The 13357-nt window shown below is 28.7% G+C and overlaps 1 protein-coding gene across 2 annotated transcripts in view; it reads left to right on the top strand.

Moving 5' to 3' along the window:
- Positions 1–13357, top strand: part of LOC117179903 (hormone receptor 4) — a 60444-nt gene that overhangs the window by 10078 nt on the left and 37009 nt on the right. For both annotated transcript variants that reach the window (XM_033372102.1, XM_033372101.1), the window contains exon 2: positions 11001–11105. In XM_033372102.1, coding sequence (XP_033227993.1) covers positions 11001–11105 — 105 coding nt within the window. The remainder of the gene's footprint in view (positions 1–11000; positions 11106–13357) is intronic.

Raw genomic sequence — 13357 nt, 5'->3', positions numbered from 1 at the left:
TTGTCAAATATCCACGTTTTGAGACCCGCCTGAATCCGAAAAACAGGTTTTTACGAATGTGTCTGTCTGCATGCCTGTCTGTAAACTGTATGCCTGCATGTATGTCTGTATGCCTGTATATTTGCATGCATGTCTGTATGTCTGTATGTATGCCTGTATGTCTGCATGTCTGTCTGTATCTCTGCCTGTGAACACGATAACTTTTGAAAAAATTAATCTATCCGATTGCCCCTTGGTACACTTGTTTAGTGTCCTAAACTAAAGGTCAAGTTCGTTATCCAGCCATTTTGGATAAAAATTCCAAAAGTGTACACATTTTGAATATTTTTGAGAGCACTTTTTTAAAAATTTAAAAATTCTCTGTAAGGTTATTCATAGTATTTAAAAAGTCGAACAATTTATCCTAATGACTTTTTAAAAAAAAATCAAAAATTACCTGAGTTATAGAATTTACAAAATTACAAAAAAACACACGAAAATCAACATTTTATGCCAAATAACGCGCGAACTGAAAAAAGTCGAGAGAAGAAAAATGTTGCTTTTTGAATGCCCTGCGAGATTATCATAACAACTTTTTGAATTTTCTTGAGAAATCCTTAATTCAAATTTTCGCAGCATACAAAATAATGAAAAATCCAAAAATTAAATTTTTCGACCAAACTGTGTAAAATACGGTAAAAGACAAATTTAAGAAAATTGTGCATTTGAAAAATATTTACGAGTTTGTTGTCAGCCACTTTTTGATAGGATGCGTAGTTTTGGCTTTAATCAATGAAAACGTTATTAACAGTAAAAAAATCTGCCCGCTGCGTGGAAACTTTCTTACCACAATTTTTGTCTATTAATTTATTTTTCGTCTCGTGTATGGGGTTTCAAAAAATTTAACTTTTCATGTTTGGATGCTTTTTTATGATTGAAATTAAAAACAGAACTATCAAAAAAATTATTTATGACAAATAAATCATTTTTACACTCTTATCAGAGAAGGTATTAGATTTGTATAAAATTTGAACTCCCTACTTTTTGTCAAAAGGTCTACGTTTTGAGACCACCTGAATCAGAAAAACAGTTTTTTATGAATGTGTCTATCTGTATGTCTATCAATATGTCGTTATGTCTGTTTGCCTGTGAGCACGATAACTTTAAAAAAAATTAATCTATTAGATTCGCTTTTGGTATACTCTTTTAGTGTCCTAAGCTAAATGCCAAGTTCGTTAGTCAGACATTTTGAATAAAAATACTAAAAGTGAGCCAATTTTGAAAATTTTTGAGTACAAATTTTTTCATGAATCAAAAATTCTGTTTACAGTTGTTCATAGTACTTGAAATGAAAAATGTTACTTGTCGATAGCCCTAAAAGATTATCATATCAAATTTTTGAATTTTTTCGAATAATTCAAATTTTGACCGCACGAAAACTAATTAAAAATCAAAAATTGCATTTTGCGTTCAAACTATGCAAGATAGAAAAAAAATGATAAGACAAACATTGTGCTCCCAAAAAATATCAACAAATTTGTTATTAATCACTTTTTTATAGGACATGTAGTTTTTGTTTTATTTATAAGAAAAACATTGAAAATACAAAAATTCAATTTTTAGACACATGACACAAGCTAAGCCAAAATAAATAGATAACATTTTTTACCGAAGTAGGGTAAAAAAATGTGGTAGGGTCTGTCTGTTTGTCGGTCTGTCTGTATGTATTTATACCTGTCTGTCAGCACGATGATTTTTGAAAAAATAATTCTATTAGAATGGCCTCTAGTACACTCTTAAGTGTCCTAAACTAATGGTTAAGTTCGTTAGCCATTCATTATGGATGAAAATTTAAGAAGTAAGCGCCTTTTAAATATTTTTAGACCATTTTTTTGAAGTTCACGAATTTTCTGTACGGTTATTGATAATATTTAAAAAGTTGAACAATTTATCCTAATGACTTTTTTCAAAAAATCAAAAATTACCTGAGTTATAGCATTTACAAAATTCCAAAAAACTCACGAAAATAAAACTTTTAAGCCATTTAACGGACGATATGAAAAAATGGCAAGAGGAAAAAAATTGGATTCCTAAATGCCCTAGAAGATTATCATAACACCTATTTGAATTTTCTTGATAAATCGAAAAATAAATTTTGACAGCATAAAAAATAATGGGAAATCCAAAAGTTTTATTTTTCCATGCAACACTTGCACAATATTTCAAATATTCTCAAATATAATAATGCATTTTCAAAAATATATATATGTATATACATATATACATAATTTAGAACTTAGAAAACGGTAGGGCTGCTTAGTAGACCCTATGTGTAAAGTTTACATCATCAAGGAAACATTGGAAATGAGCAAATTCAGTTTATGGAGAAACGACAAAAGTTGCCATACAACGTTGAATAACCAAAATTTTTTAAAAAGAATGCACATTTTTTTAAATGGGACAATGAAATTTCATCTGGTTTAATACCCATGCAAGTTACAAATTATAATAATATACATTTATGGGAATGATATAAAATTTCAGGGATAAACTCGAGTGCGAAGCACGAGATACGTGATGAGAATGTGTTCGTTAAAGCCGAAGAAGCTTTAACAAAAGAAAATTCACAATCACCAAATTATTGTGGTCGATGCTTTCACCTTTAGTTTTAAAAGGTCTGTGCAGAAAGATCGAGCGCGTAGCGCGAGGTAAACACAATATCGAGCGCGAAGCACGAAAACCAACAGTCGCGCGCAATAAGTCGCCACAATTTGACTACTGCAGTTGAAGATTCATTATTTTAGTTTGAATTTCAACTACTTGTTTAAAAGTTGAACTATTTGTTACAAATTTATTTCTTTGTTTGAAATGAAGCCTCTTTGGCAAAAAACGTCTCTGTTTTGTTGAAAATTCGTTTTTTTTTTTGGTTTGAACTTAATTTTTTTAAACTGAAAATGTAATTTTTCCATTTTGGTTTAAAATTGACTTACTTTGTTGAAGGTTGAAACACTTCGTCATAAATCATTTTTTGTTGTTGAAGATTAATTATTTCAGATCAAAATTCATCTGTCGTGTTGTAAATTATTTGATTTTTTACGTTGAAACTTAATTTTTTTATCTAAAAATTGAACGATTCCAGTTTTATTCATCATTTTAGATAAAAAATCAACTATTTGGGTACAAGTTGAAGTTTTTTTTGCTTGTTTAAGCTAAAATGTAACTGCTTTAAAAATTTTTTGTTTTTTATTAATTTTTAAAACTGAAATATAATTTTTTGGTTAAAAATGCAACTGTTTAGGTAAAAATTTAATTTATGTTGTAAGTACATATTTTCGCGTTAAAAATGCAGGTGTTTTCAGGGTAAAAAATTCAACTACTTTGTATCTTTGGTTAAAACATCAATGATTACTTTTTTTGTTTAATATGCATCTTTATGACTTTGAATTTAACTATTCGGTTGAAAATGCAACTATTTTTAGTTTAAGTTTAATAGTTTTTTTACTACAAATTCGAGCATTTGGTTTAAAAATAAAAATTCATCTGTGTAGATTGAAAATTCAACTATTTTGTTAGAAATCCAACTGCTTTGTTTAAGATTTATTTATATTGTTGAAAATTCAAGTATTTTATTCATAATTCATCTTTTTTTATCAAAAGATCAAATTTGTTGTGGTCAAAGAGTTTTGAAAATGAAATTTTTCGGCCACCAAGTCTGTCCATGACCTGGGGTCGCTTTTTGAGGCTAATGATTACCTACTTTTATGACTACTATACTTGTAATAGCCCGGTTAGAAAAAGTAAATCAGAGTTAAAGAGAAAGTAAAGATCATTAGAAGTAAAAGTCATTTAAGTGAAACATACTGCATTATATGATAATTAAAAGAAAATCTAAAATTACAAAGAGAATATTATTATTATATTTCCAAGTTTAAAAAAAAAGTCAATCAGTCATATTATACCACGTTTTATATGTGTTTCAAAATATCTTCAGACAAAATCTTAAGATGAGATCTGGGCCTGAGAAAATCCTTGACATGAAATTTGTTTCTATAAAGTAACTTCGTATAGCTATCATATTAGCTAAATCCAACTGAATAGTCCTCTTCGAGTAGTTTTTTTTTTACTTGAAAAAAAAACTCCTATGGAAAGAAACGACTTTATTCGAACTCAGTTACATAGTTGAAAAAAAGATTAAAAGAAAAAAAGAGACTTAAGTAGACTTGATTTCCTAATCTGATTTGCTATCAGGTTCGTAAAACTTTGAGACTTTCTTAGATTCAAGACTTCACACATTTCTGAAGAATTATTTTTCTATCTCTTCAAGCAAAAAACAATATTACTAACTATTTGGTTAAGAATTCGTCTTTTTTGTAAAAAATTAATCTTCTTGGTTGAAAATTCTTGCCTTTCAGGGCTGAAAGTTCAATTCATTTTGTCACTTTGCCTTCAAAATTCAACAATTTGGTGGGATTTTTTTCTCTATGTAAACGAAAATTTTTTGTTAAATAAACCAAATACGTCATCTACTAAAAGGTTTGATTGAAACAACCAAAAAATTTATTTTGGTCAAGAAAAAATTTTTGGTTTAACTAAATAGTTTTATGAGCAGATGTTGCAATATAATTTAAAATAATTTAAAAGTATATTAAATATAATACTCATCTATGCATCCGATTTAAACGTTTATCTCAAATTTCGTTTACATATGCGTATTGATTTGTTAAGTGTAAATGTCTTTAAAATCTTAAGAAATAAGGACTGAGCTTAAAAAACAGTTCATCTATTTCATTCGCGTTTTTTTTTCTTATCTGCACTTGTCAGGATGGAAGTAAACAAATAAATTTTCCATTGCAAAAAAAAAATAATCATGCAACCTTCAGTGACATCTTATATTTAACGATCAACCATTTTTCTCATTTCCGGCTTCGTTACTTCTAAACATGTTTTTTTTTAAAGCACGCAACTGTTTGATCTAAAAAAAGAAAAAAGAAAAACTAATAAAATAAGTACCATCGGACGTAACATGGTCGATGGTGGTTAGAGCACAAGAGAGGTTCCGCCGTATATACGTGATGCATTGGTTACGCAAGAATGGTGGCGTGTGTGAGACTGCTGACCCACATACGGCCAGGGAGCAAGGACCCCAGTATATAACTTGCTCGGATCTTTGATATACGTGTGTGAACAAACACTCTTACACGCGTATACAAAAGCACAAATATACATACACATGCGCACATATAAATATCTATGAAGCCGTGCACGCAGAGTGGCGATCCACAAACAGGGGCGACGTACACACGCTACGATGCACACACACTAATGTTGCACACTCGCTAACGATGCACACACGCTGGCAATGCACACTAACTCATGATTCGCGATGCAGTGTCGATGGCCATTGGCGGATTAACACCGGCATGAAAACTCCAACGCCATCTGGCGTCGCACGCGCTTTCGACGCTCACCAACACATCGCTTAGCGGCTTAGATGCGGCACGCGGCCTTAAACCCCGTTCACACGCGATCGAATCCGCTGCAATCGACAATTGACATGAAACGCTCTTCCCTTCTTTATGCATTGCTACGTTCGCTTTTCGTCGAGACTCACTTTTATGCTGCGATTTTACCATAATTTACCATTTTAATGTAAGGAATTATGCACGGAGGAAGACGACTCTGTTAATTTTACAGAATGTTGAGAGCGCGCTCTCTAAAATCATATCAGTGAATATTCACTGGTAATTAGTAGGATTTTAGTGCAAATCAATCAAGGGTTCCTGGCTATTTGAATCTAAATATTCACTGAAATTTCAGTAATATTCAATTTCAATAGAAAATTTTAATTAAAGTGAAATTACTTACTGCTGGAATTTCAGTAAATAATCACTGATTCAAATGAAAATTCTGTAAGCTCTACATAAAAAGCTATGCTGTTAGTATTTTAACATGGAACGATCATGCATCTAAATTTTGTTAATTAAACAAAAGTTAAACCGAATGAAGATTTTATCATTTCGTTGAAAATTTAACCATTTGTCAAGAAAATCATCCATCTTTGTTGAAAATTCAACTGTTTTGTTTAAAAATTCATCTCTCGTCTTAGATAAATCATCTTTTTATTTTAAAGTTACAGCTGTTTGGTTGTAAATTAATCTATTTTGGTTGAGGATTCAACTACTTAGTTAAAAATGCATTTTTCTGTGATAATCCGACATTTGAGATGAAAATTGAAACCCTTAATTAAAAATTGAAGTATTTTGTTAAAAATTATTTTTTTATTAAAACTTAATTTTTCAACTGCAAACTTTAGCTATTCCGTTTTATATTGAAATGTTATCTCTTTTATTTGAGAATTCCACTTTTTGTTTGGAAATCTAACTATTCTATTAAAAATTCATTTTTTACTGAAAATTGAACTATTCTATTTTTGGTTGGAAATTTATATTGTTTAGTTAAAAATTGATATATTTTATTGGAAATTGTTCTGTTGAAATTTTTTTTTATTACTTTTTAAAGTGAAAATTCAACTTGAAATTAGAGAAAAATTGAATTTGTTGGTTACAGTGTACATTTTTTATTCTAGATCAATAATCTTAGTTCAAAATTTATTTCCTTAAGTTGAAAATTCAACCGTTTTGTAAGAAATTCGTCTTTCTGGCGTAAGAATTTAACATTTTTGACGAAATTTTTTTTCTTTATTGATTTTTTGAAAAAAAGAGCAGGATGTGTTTTAAACTGTTTTGATACATTAGTTTTATTTCAGCAGTGCCATTTTAGAACATAAATATTATTGGGAAAAATTATTTCAATTTAAATATTCTATTAATTGACTTTTCAAAGTGTCCGTGCATAAATTAATTCTTACAATATTATTATAACATTGTAAATTCTGCTGGTCTAAGTTGTGGCTTTTCATTGTTAGTTTATTTAAGAAAATTAAATTACCATGTCCCTTGAACGTAAAATTTGATTGTCGAATATTCAGAAATAAAATACATTCAACTTGCAAAGGTCAGCTTTATAGTATTTTGTTCTACTTTTTGAAATCCTGACATAAATTATTTCAGTTATTACATTACATGACATACATTTGTTAAATATGAATAAAATTTTATGTACCTTCATATTTTTGAATACCATTACAAACGCTCGAAATATTACTCCATAAACGGGGTAACGACTCCATTACTTGAAATCGGGTCGCTGATTTGTAAAGGATTCAAATAATTTAAACCGATACTAAAATAAATCACTTTTTAAATCCTAAAATCACGGTTTCGTTGATAAAAAGGGCAACTCTGATAGTAGGCAAATCCAGGTTTGGTCAGCTAATGTGTCCCGACTTGCAAAATGGGCTGATCGAAACGGGACATCTCTACTGAAACTCTTACTCGACCCTTCTTCGCTTTTTAATTTAGTTTCCGAAGTTTAGACGGAAATATCGAAAATTGGAATTTTATTTTATTATTGTCATTCAGAATAAATAGCTGGCAATAAATAAATAATAAGTAGATAAATAAATATAAAGCCAGAGATGATTCACGAATTTATAAATGTCATTAAGAAAACACGATGATGGAAGATCTTTATAGAGAGCGTTAATCTCACATCATACAAGTTGTCTAGCCGTTCTTGGCTCAGTAGCAATATAAAGCTTACAACTTGTTATCAATGTCACACTATCGTCAAAAAATTCTCAAACAAACTGAACACGCGAGAAAGTCGCAACTTTATCTCAAAGTTCTATCTTTGAAAACTTCACTTTCACTTTAAAAAAATTTTTTATCTGAAAAATAAGTTTGCTTTTGACAAATATTTTCTTCCTAAAAATCCAAAGTATCAGTATCAACTTAGTAGAAAACTTAACATAACATATAAATTAATCATTTTATAATATAATATAAAATATAATATAAATAATAGATGAATTAAAAGACTTGTTCTTCAAATAAGATTCATTTCAAGATGCAGAAACATCAATCAAAACAATAGGTTTACGTCAGTGAACTTTACATTTTTTATTTTTCTTGTTATGGATTTTATGAAGGCCTTTAGTGTTTATTCATCTGTCGTTTGACCCTGACTTGTAATTGAAGGAGTGAGTGCAAGAACCAATTAACACGTTCGCGACAACCGTTTCTCTAATGGCGCCTCCAAAGTCTTAACGTTTATTTAGATAAGACTTCTATTATGCAATTCAAAGTCTATTCTCTCCTTTTGTTAAAGATTTTTTAGTAAATAAAAAGCATTGCAAACATATGAAAAGAAATTGAGCATATCTGTAAGTGTTCAAATGTTTTACTTTGGAGTGTTATTTTAGTTTGTATGTCCTAGACAATTGTTGTTGACAATTAATTTTTTTGGTTGCAAAATCTACTATTATATTTTTGTTCGAGAAATCATAATTTTTGGTTGAAGATTTATTATTGAGTTGAAAATATAATTACTTTGATTAAATGCAACAATTTTGTTGAAAAGTCATATTTTTTATTGAAAATTAATGTTGCTTTTGAAAATTTAAAAATTAGGTTGCCATTTTTTTCTTTCATGACTGAAAAATGTTACTTAATTTATAATTCAACTCTTTTTTTGAAATATCTTCTTTTTTAATAGAAATTTTTTCTAACTGCAAGTGATTTGATACAAATTTATTTAATTTGATGAAGATCCAACAGGTTCATTAAGAAGTAATGATTATTGTTTGAAAATTCAACTGTTTTGTAGAAAATGTAACAATCCGGTTAAAATTTCGTATCCTCCTTAACTGAAAAATCTTTCATGGTTGAAAAATCAATCATGAAACCATGAAACCATTTTGGTTGACAATTGGTTTCTTCAGGGTCAAAAGTCCACGTTTTTTCAAAGATTTGACTTTTCAGCATTAAAACACAATCCTTTCTTGAAAATTGATTTCCTTTGTTAGAAAATATTCTTTGGTAGTAAATTAAACTGTTATGTTAAAAATTCTTCATTCTGGTTGAAGATTCAACTATTTTGAAAATTGGAGTTTTTTATATGGAAATTCATCTACTAAGTTGAATTTTAAACTAGATTGTTATAAAATAACTAAAAAGTTGACTGAAATTTTTTTTAAAGATTCAAATATTTATTAAAAATTTTCCTCAGTTTTAGTTGAGTTTAACTTTTTTTATTAATATCAAATAAGATACTTTTCGTTAAGAATTCATCTTCTTTGGTTGAAAATTCAACTAATTGGTTGAATTTTGAACTTCGTGGTTAAAATTCACCTTTTTCGTTGAGGATTTATTATTTTAGTTGAAAACTTATCTCCTTAATTGAAAATTTAACTTTTTTTAGAAGAATTTATATTTTCTGAGTTCAAAATCGACGGTTTTCTAAAACATTTGAGTTTTTAGTTTGAAAACTCAACTCATTTCTTATAAATTCATCACTTTTGGTAAAAAATATTTTATTGTGGAAAATTTCGCTGTTTGTTTAATATTCACGATATTTTGTTGAATTTAATAGTTTTTATGGAAAATAAAAATGCTTTTTTGTTAAAATATCAAATGTCATATTTTCCCTGAAGAATTTATTTTTGTGGCTGAAAATGCAACTATTTGGTTAAAAATTCCTCTGATTTGAAATTGCAATATATTTCAACTTGAAATATTATGAAATTAAAGTATTTCATATTGCATTCAATATGGTACATGTATTAATTTTATTCAAAGAATTTATTCTCCTGTGAATCAACTCCAAAAACTCTTTGTTTTTAAATTAAGAAACCATTTCTTTAAAATAATTTTTTGTTTATTTATTTGAAAATAAATTTAAAATCAAGAATATCATTTTAAATTTAAGCAAAATTTCATTTGAAAAGAAAAACATTTCTTTGACTGAGACCCAATAAATACTTTTATTTCTTTGAAATACATTTTTTTTGAATGGCATAATCTTTTCCCTGAGTGTTTTTTTTTTTAAATCACCCTACTTCCGTTTTTTGAGATTATTTTGGGTTGTAAAGTGATTCATCTACACTTAAACTGTGTCAATCGCGAGGTCTCGTGAACCCTATAAATAATTTTTTTTCCACGCTGAAACTACGCAACATTCAGATCCAATTGTGTGCCATTTGGCTAAAGAGGGGTTAATAGTAAGCTATGCGTTCGCAGTAATCGCGAGCACTCGTACTTTCACATTGAGAGTCACAACCTTTTCGTCGATATGCGCACATTATGTCAACCAGGAGTCATACAATGTCTAACTGAGATGAAATATCACCTTCATAGACGCGAATTTAGCAATTATGAAACCAATCCAGTTTTCCTAGAAAGCTTACTGGACTAGAAGACACCTACACACATACACTGCCATCGAAAATTATCTACACGACCAGCGCCAGCAGTACATTAAATCACTGCTGGCTTTAAGACATTTAAAAAAAGCGAGATACTGTTTAAAAAAGATTGTTAGAAAGCTCATGAAATTCCGCGCTGAATGACCCCTAATCTGGTATTTTTGGCTGGCCGGCAGCGTTCGCCGACTGAAATCCGACGCTGACACGCTTGGGCATTTTTAGTCATCAAGTTCAACTCGTGCTGTAACTTATGAAACTTTTTGGAAAAAAATGAAATTGACAGGACGTATTACCTGAAGTCTTATATTTAATTTAGGCTAATAATACATGCAAAATCTTGACGGGTTTTGAAAATTTGAACTAAAAAAATTCCAAGTGTTTTTAAAGTTTTTCCCATTGATCAGCTTGTAACAGTGTCGATCTATCACTGGTTTTCCCTACTTAATACTGACATTAGGAAAAACCAAAATCTGTCAGCCAACAAACTTTGCATTGGCATGTTAAAAAACAGTTTTTAATTTAAAAATATCAAGCAAGTGATAAGAATACTGATTTGAAACTCGGTCAGTTTTTCATATTATTCAGCTCGTACTGGTTTCCCCTATACGTACTTTGAGGATGGCAAGATCTATTATACTGCAGATTCATTTGTGATAAAGGAAAATGTACTAATAGTGATATCTCTTTCTGCTTTCAGGAATTATGACCCTTACGAGCAGCCCGTGTGAGCTAGACAACATGAGCTTGTTTCAAGACCTCAAGTTGAAAAGGAGAAAGGTCGACTCCCGATGTAGCAGCGACGGTGAGCAAACGGTCTTATTTTCTATTTGTTATTTATCGATCTGCTAATCTTTTCTCAACTTTCACTTTGGATCAGAAGTTGTTCGTTATTCATAGGAATGAGAAGATAATACTAAAATTTTTAATTATGATTTAAAAATTTAATTTTATCATATATTTTATTCACCATATTCACGTTTGGAAAATGTTGATTTCTTTGAATTTGAAGATTTTGTATGACCGGGGATGCGACTTTTTAAAATAAAAAGATCACTTTAGTCACTTTTTTCAATAAATTGAAACGGAGAATTTCTTAAAATTTAGTATTCGTTTCAAATCACGCTGCATTTTTGAAAATGCCCTTGAAATTTAGTAAATTCAATCGACCTTTTATAGATTTTCAATTGTTTTTAGTTCAAGCCGAAGACTTATAAATTCACCATGAATTATTATGGATTTTATTAGACAATTATTTTCTAATTCTATTCACTCCTACTTATCTGAATTCAATTAACTTTTTTGGGTTTTAGAAATTTTGTTCTGTTTACTTGACTAATGTTTAATTCCTTTGGATTTCTTATTAATTTTGTTGAATTTATTAGAATTCCCTTCAATTCTTTGAAATTCACTCCCTTTCTACTGAAATTATTGAAATATTTTCGATCCCATATTTTGGTTCGGGTTAAAAATTAGTGACATATTGTCACTTTTTCAGTTTAAGCAGGTCACTTTTTTAAAGCAAATAATACAAATTTTGAATAATAAGAAAAAAGCGTTGTTCAACAAAATGAATTTTGCGATTCTCCACCAATTGTAAAAACCAAAATTTATAATTAAATTATCATAAAATTAGAGAAGATTCAATTTGAAAATTACCATTAGGAACAAATAAAATGGAACTAGATACATCTTTATTTTTTTTAGAATCAGTAGAAGCTAAAATCTAATTTAATTTAATTTAATCAATTTATTACATCTTACTAAATTGAATTCATGCTATTTCTATTGGTTAAGAGTGACTTATTATTCAGTGGGAATAATGTGTAAATTTTACATTGTTTCACCTGTCAAACTTTTAATATTTATCATATTTAATGTGGTTATTTAAATTAAATAGAAAATTTTAGGATTAGTGTGAAATTATTTAAAAAGTAATGTTATTTCTATTATTAGAAAATTAGGGAAATAATAAATAAATACTTTTTAAATACTCAAGTAATTACAAAAAAAATGGAAAATAAGTTCTTTAAATATTAAATCAAAAGCTACTGCAGTTTCTAGTGGTAAAGTAGAAATGGTCCATTTTTAGTCAGCCCGAAGAAGCGTCCGAAATCTCAACTCACTTATTCAAATTTTCTTTATTTCAATGGAAGATTTTATCTGCACAATTTCTAGAGCACGTTTATGAATAATTTTTAATTATTATATTTATCAATATATCAACATTTTAACCATATTTACGTGGTGAATATTTAAAAGAGCACTTTTTAATCTTGTTAATTTTTAATCCGACAATTTAAAATTTTAACCTTTTAAGAAAGAAATGCTTTAGCGTTAACCTTCAGGGAAAGTGAAAAATTGGTCGGAAAAAATCATGGAATTTTTACAATTAAATTTTGCGTCCACTCTGATATAATATTCTTGTAAGTAATTTAATTGACTTGTGTTTCTATTTCTATTCCTTTATTTTCTATTGCGTCCTCCTAGCGATTATATTTTTAGTTACAAAAATTATTATTCGGTTGAAAATGGAATAAATTTGTTAAAAAGTTATCCCTTTTGGTTGCAAATTCATCTCTTTTGTTGAAAATTCATCTTTTTGGATAAAAATGCAACTTTTTAGTTAAAAATTAATGTTTATTGGCTGAGAATTAAACTATTTGGTTGAAATATCGTCTTTTTTGTTTGAATTTAACTATTTTTATTCAAAGTAAAAAAATTATTTGCTTGTAAATTAACTTTTTTCAAATTTATATTGTCGAGTAGAAAATTCATATTTTTCTTTTAAAAATTTGGTAAAAAATAACTAGTCCATAGAAAATTAACTGTTTTGTTAAAATTCATATTTTCGATTCAATAATTCAATTTTTTCGTAGAAAATTTGGTCTTCTTGGTTGAAAATTGATCTTTTTAGTTGAAAATTCAAGTACATTGATAGAAAATTCAATTGAAAATTCATACAGTCTGTCAAGTTAAAGCGTGGGTGGCTTTACTCGCAGTCGGTAAGGTGTATCGACATGATTTTGGTGTCAAAATATTAAGAAGAGCTCCCTC

This window comes from Belonocnema kinseyi, chromosome 9, assembly GCF_010883055.1.
Source record: "Belonocnema kinseyi isolate 2016_QV_RU_SX_M_011 chromosome 9, B_treatae_v1, whole genome shotgun sequence".
NCBI lineage: Eukaryota > Metazoa > Arthropoda > Insecta > Hymenoptera > Cynipidae > Belonocnema > Belonocnema kinseyi.
This window is presented reverse-complemented; position numbering and strand designations above follow the sequence as displayed.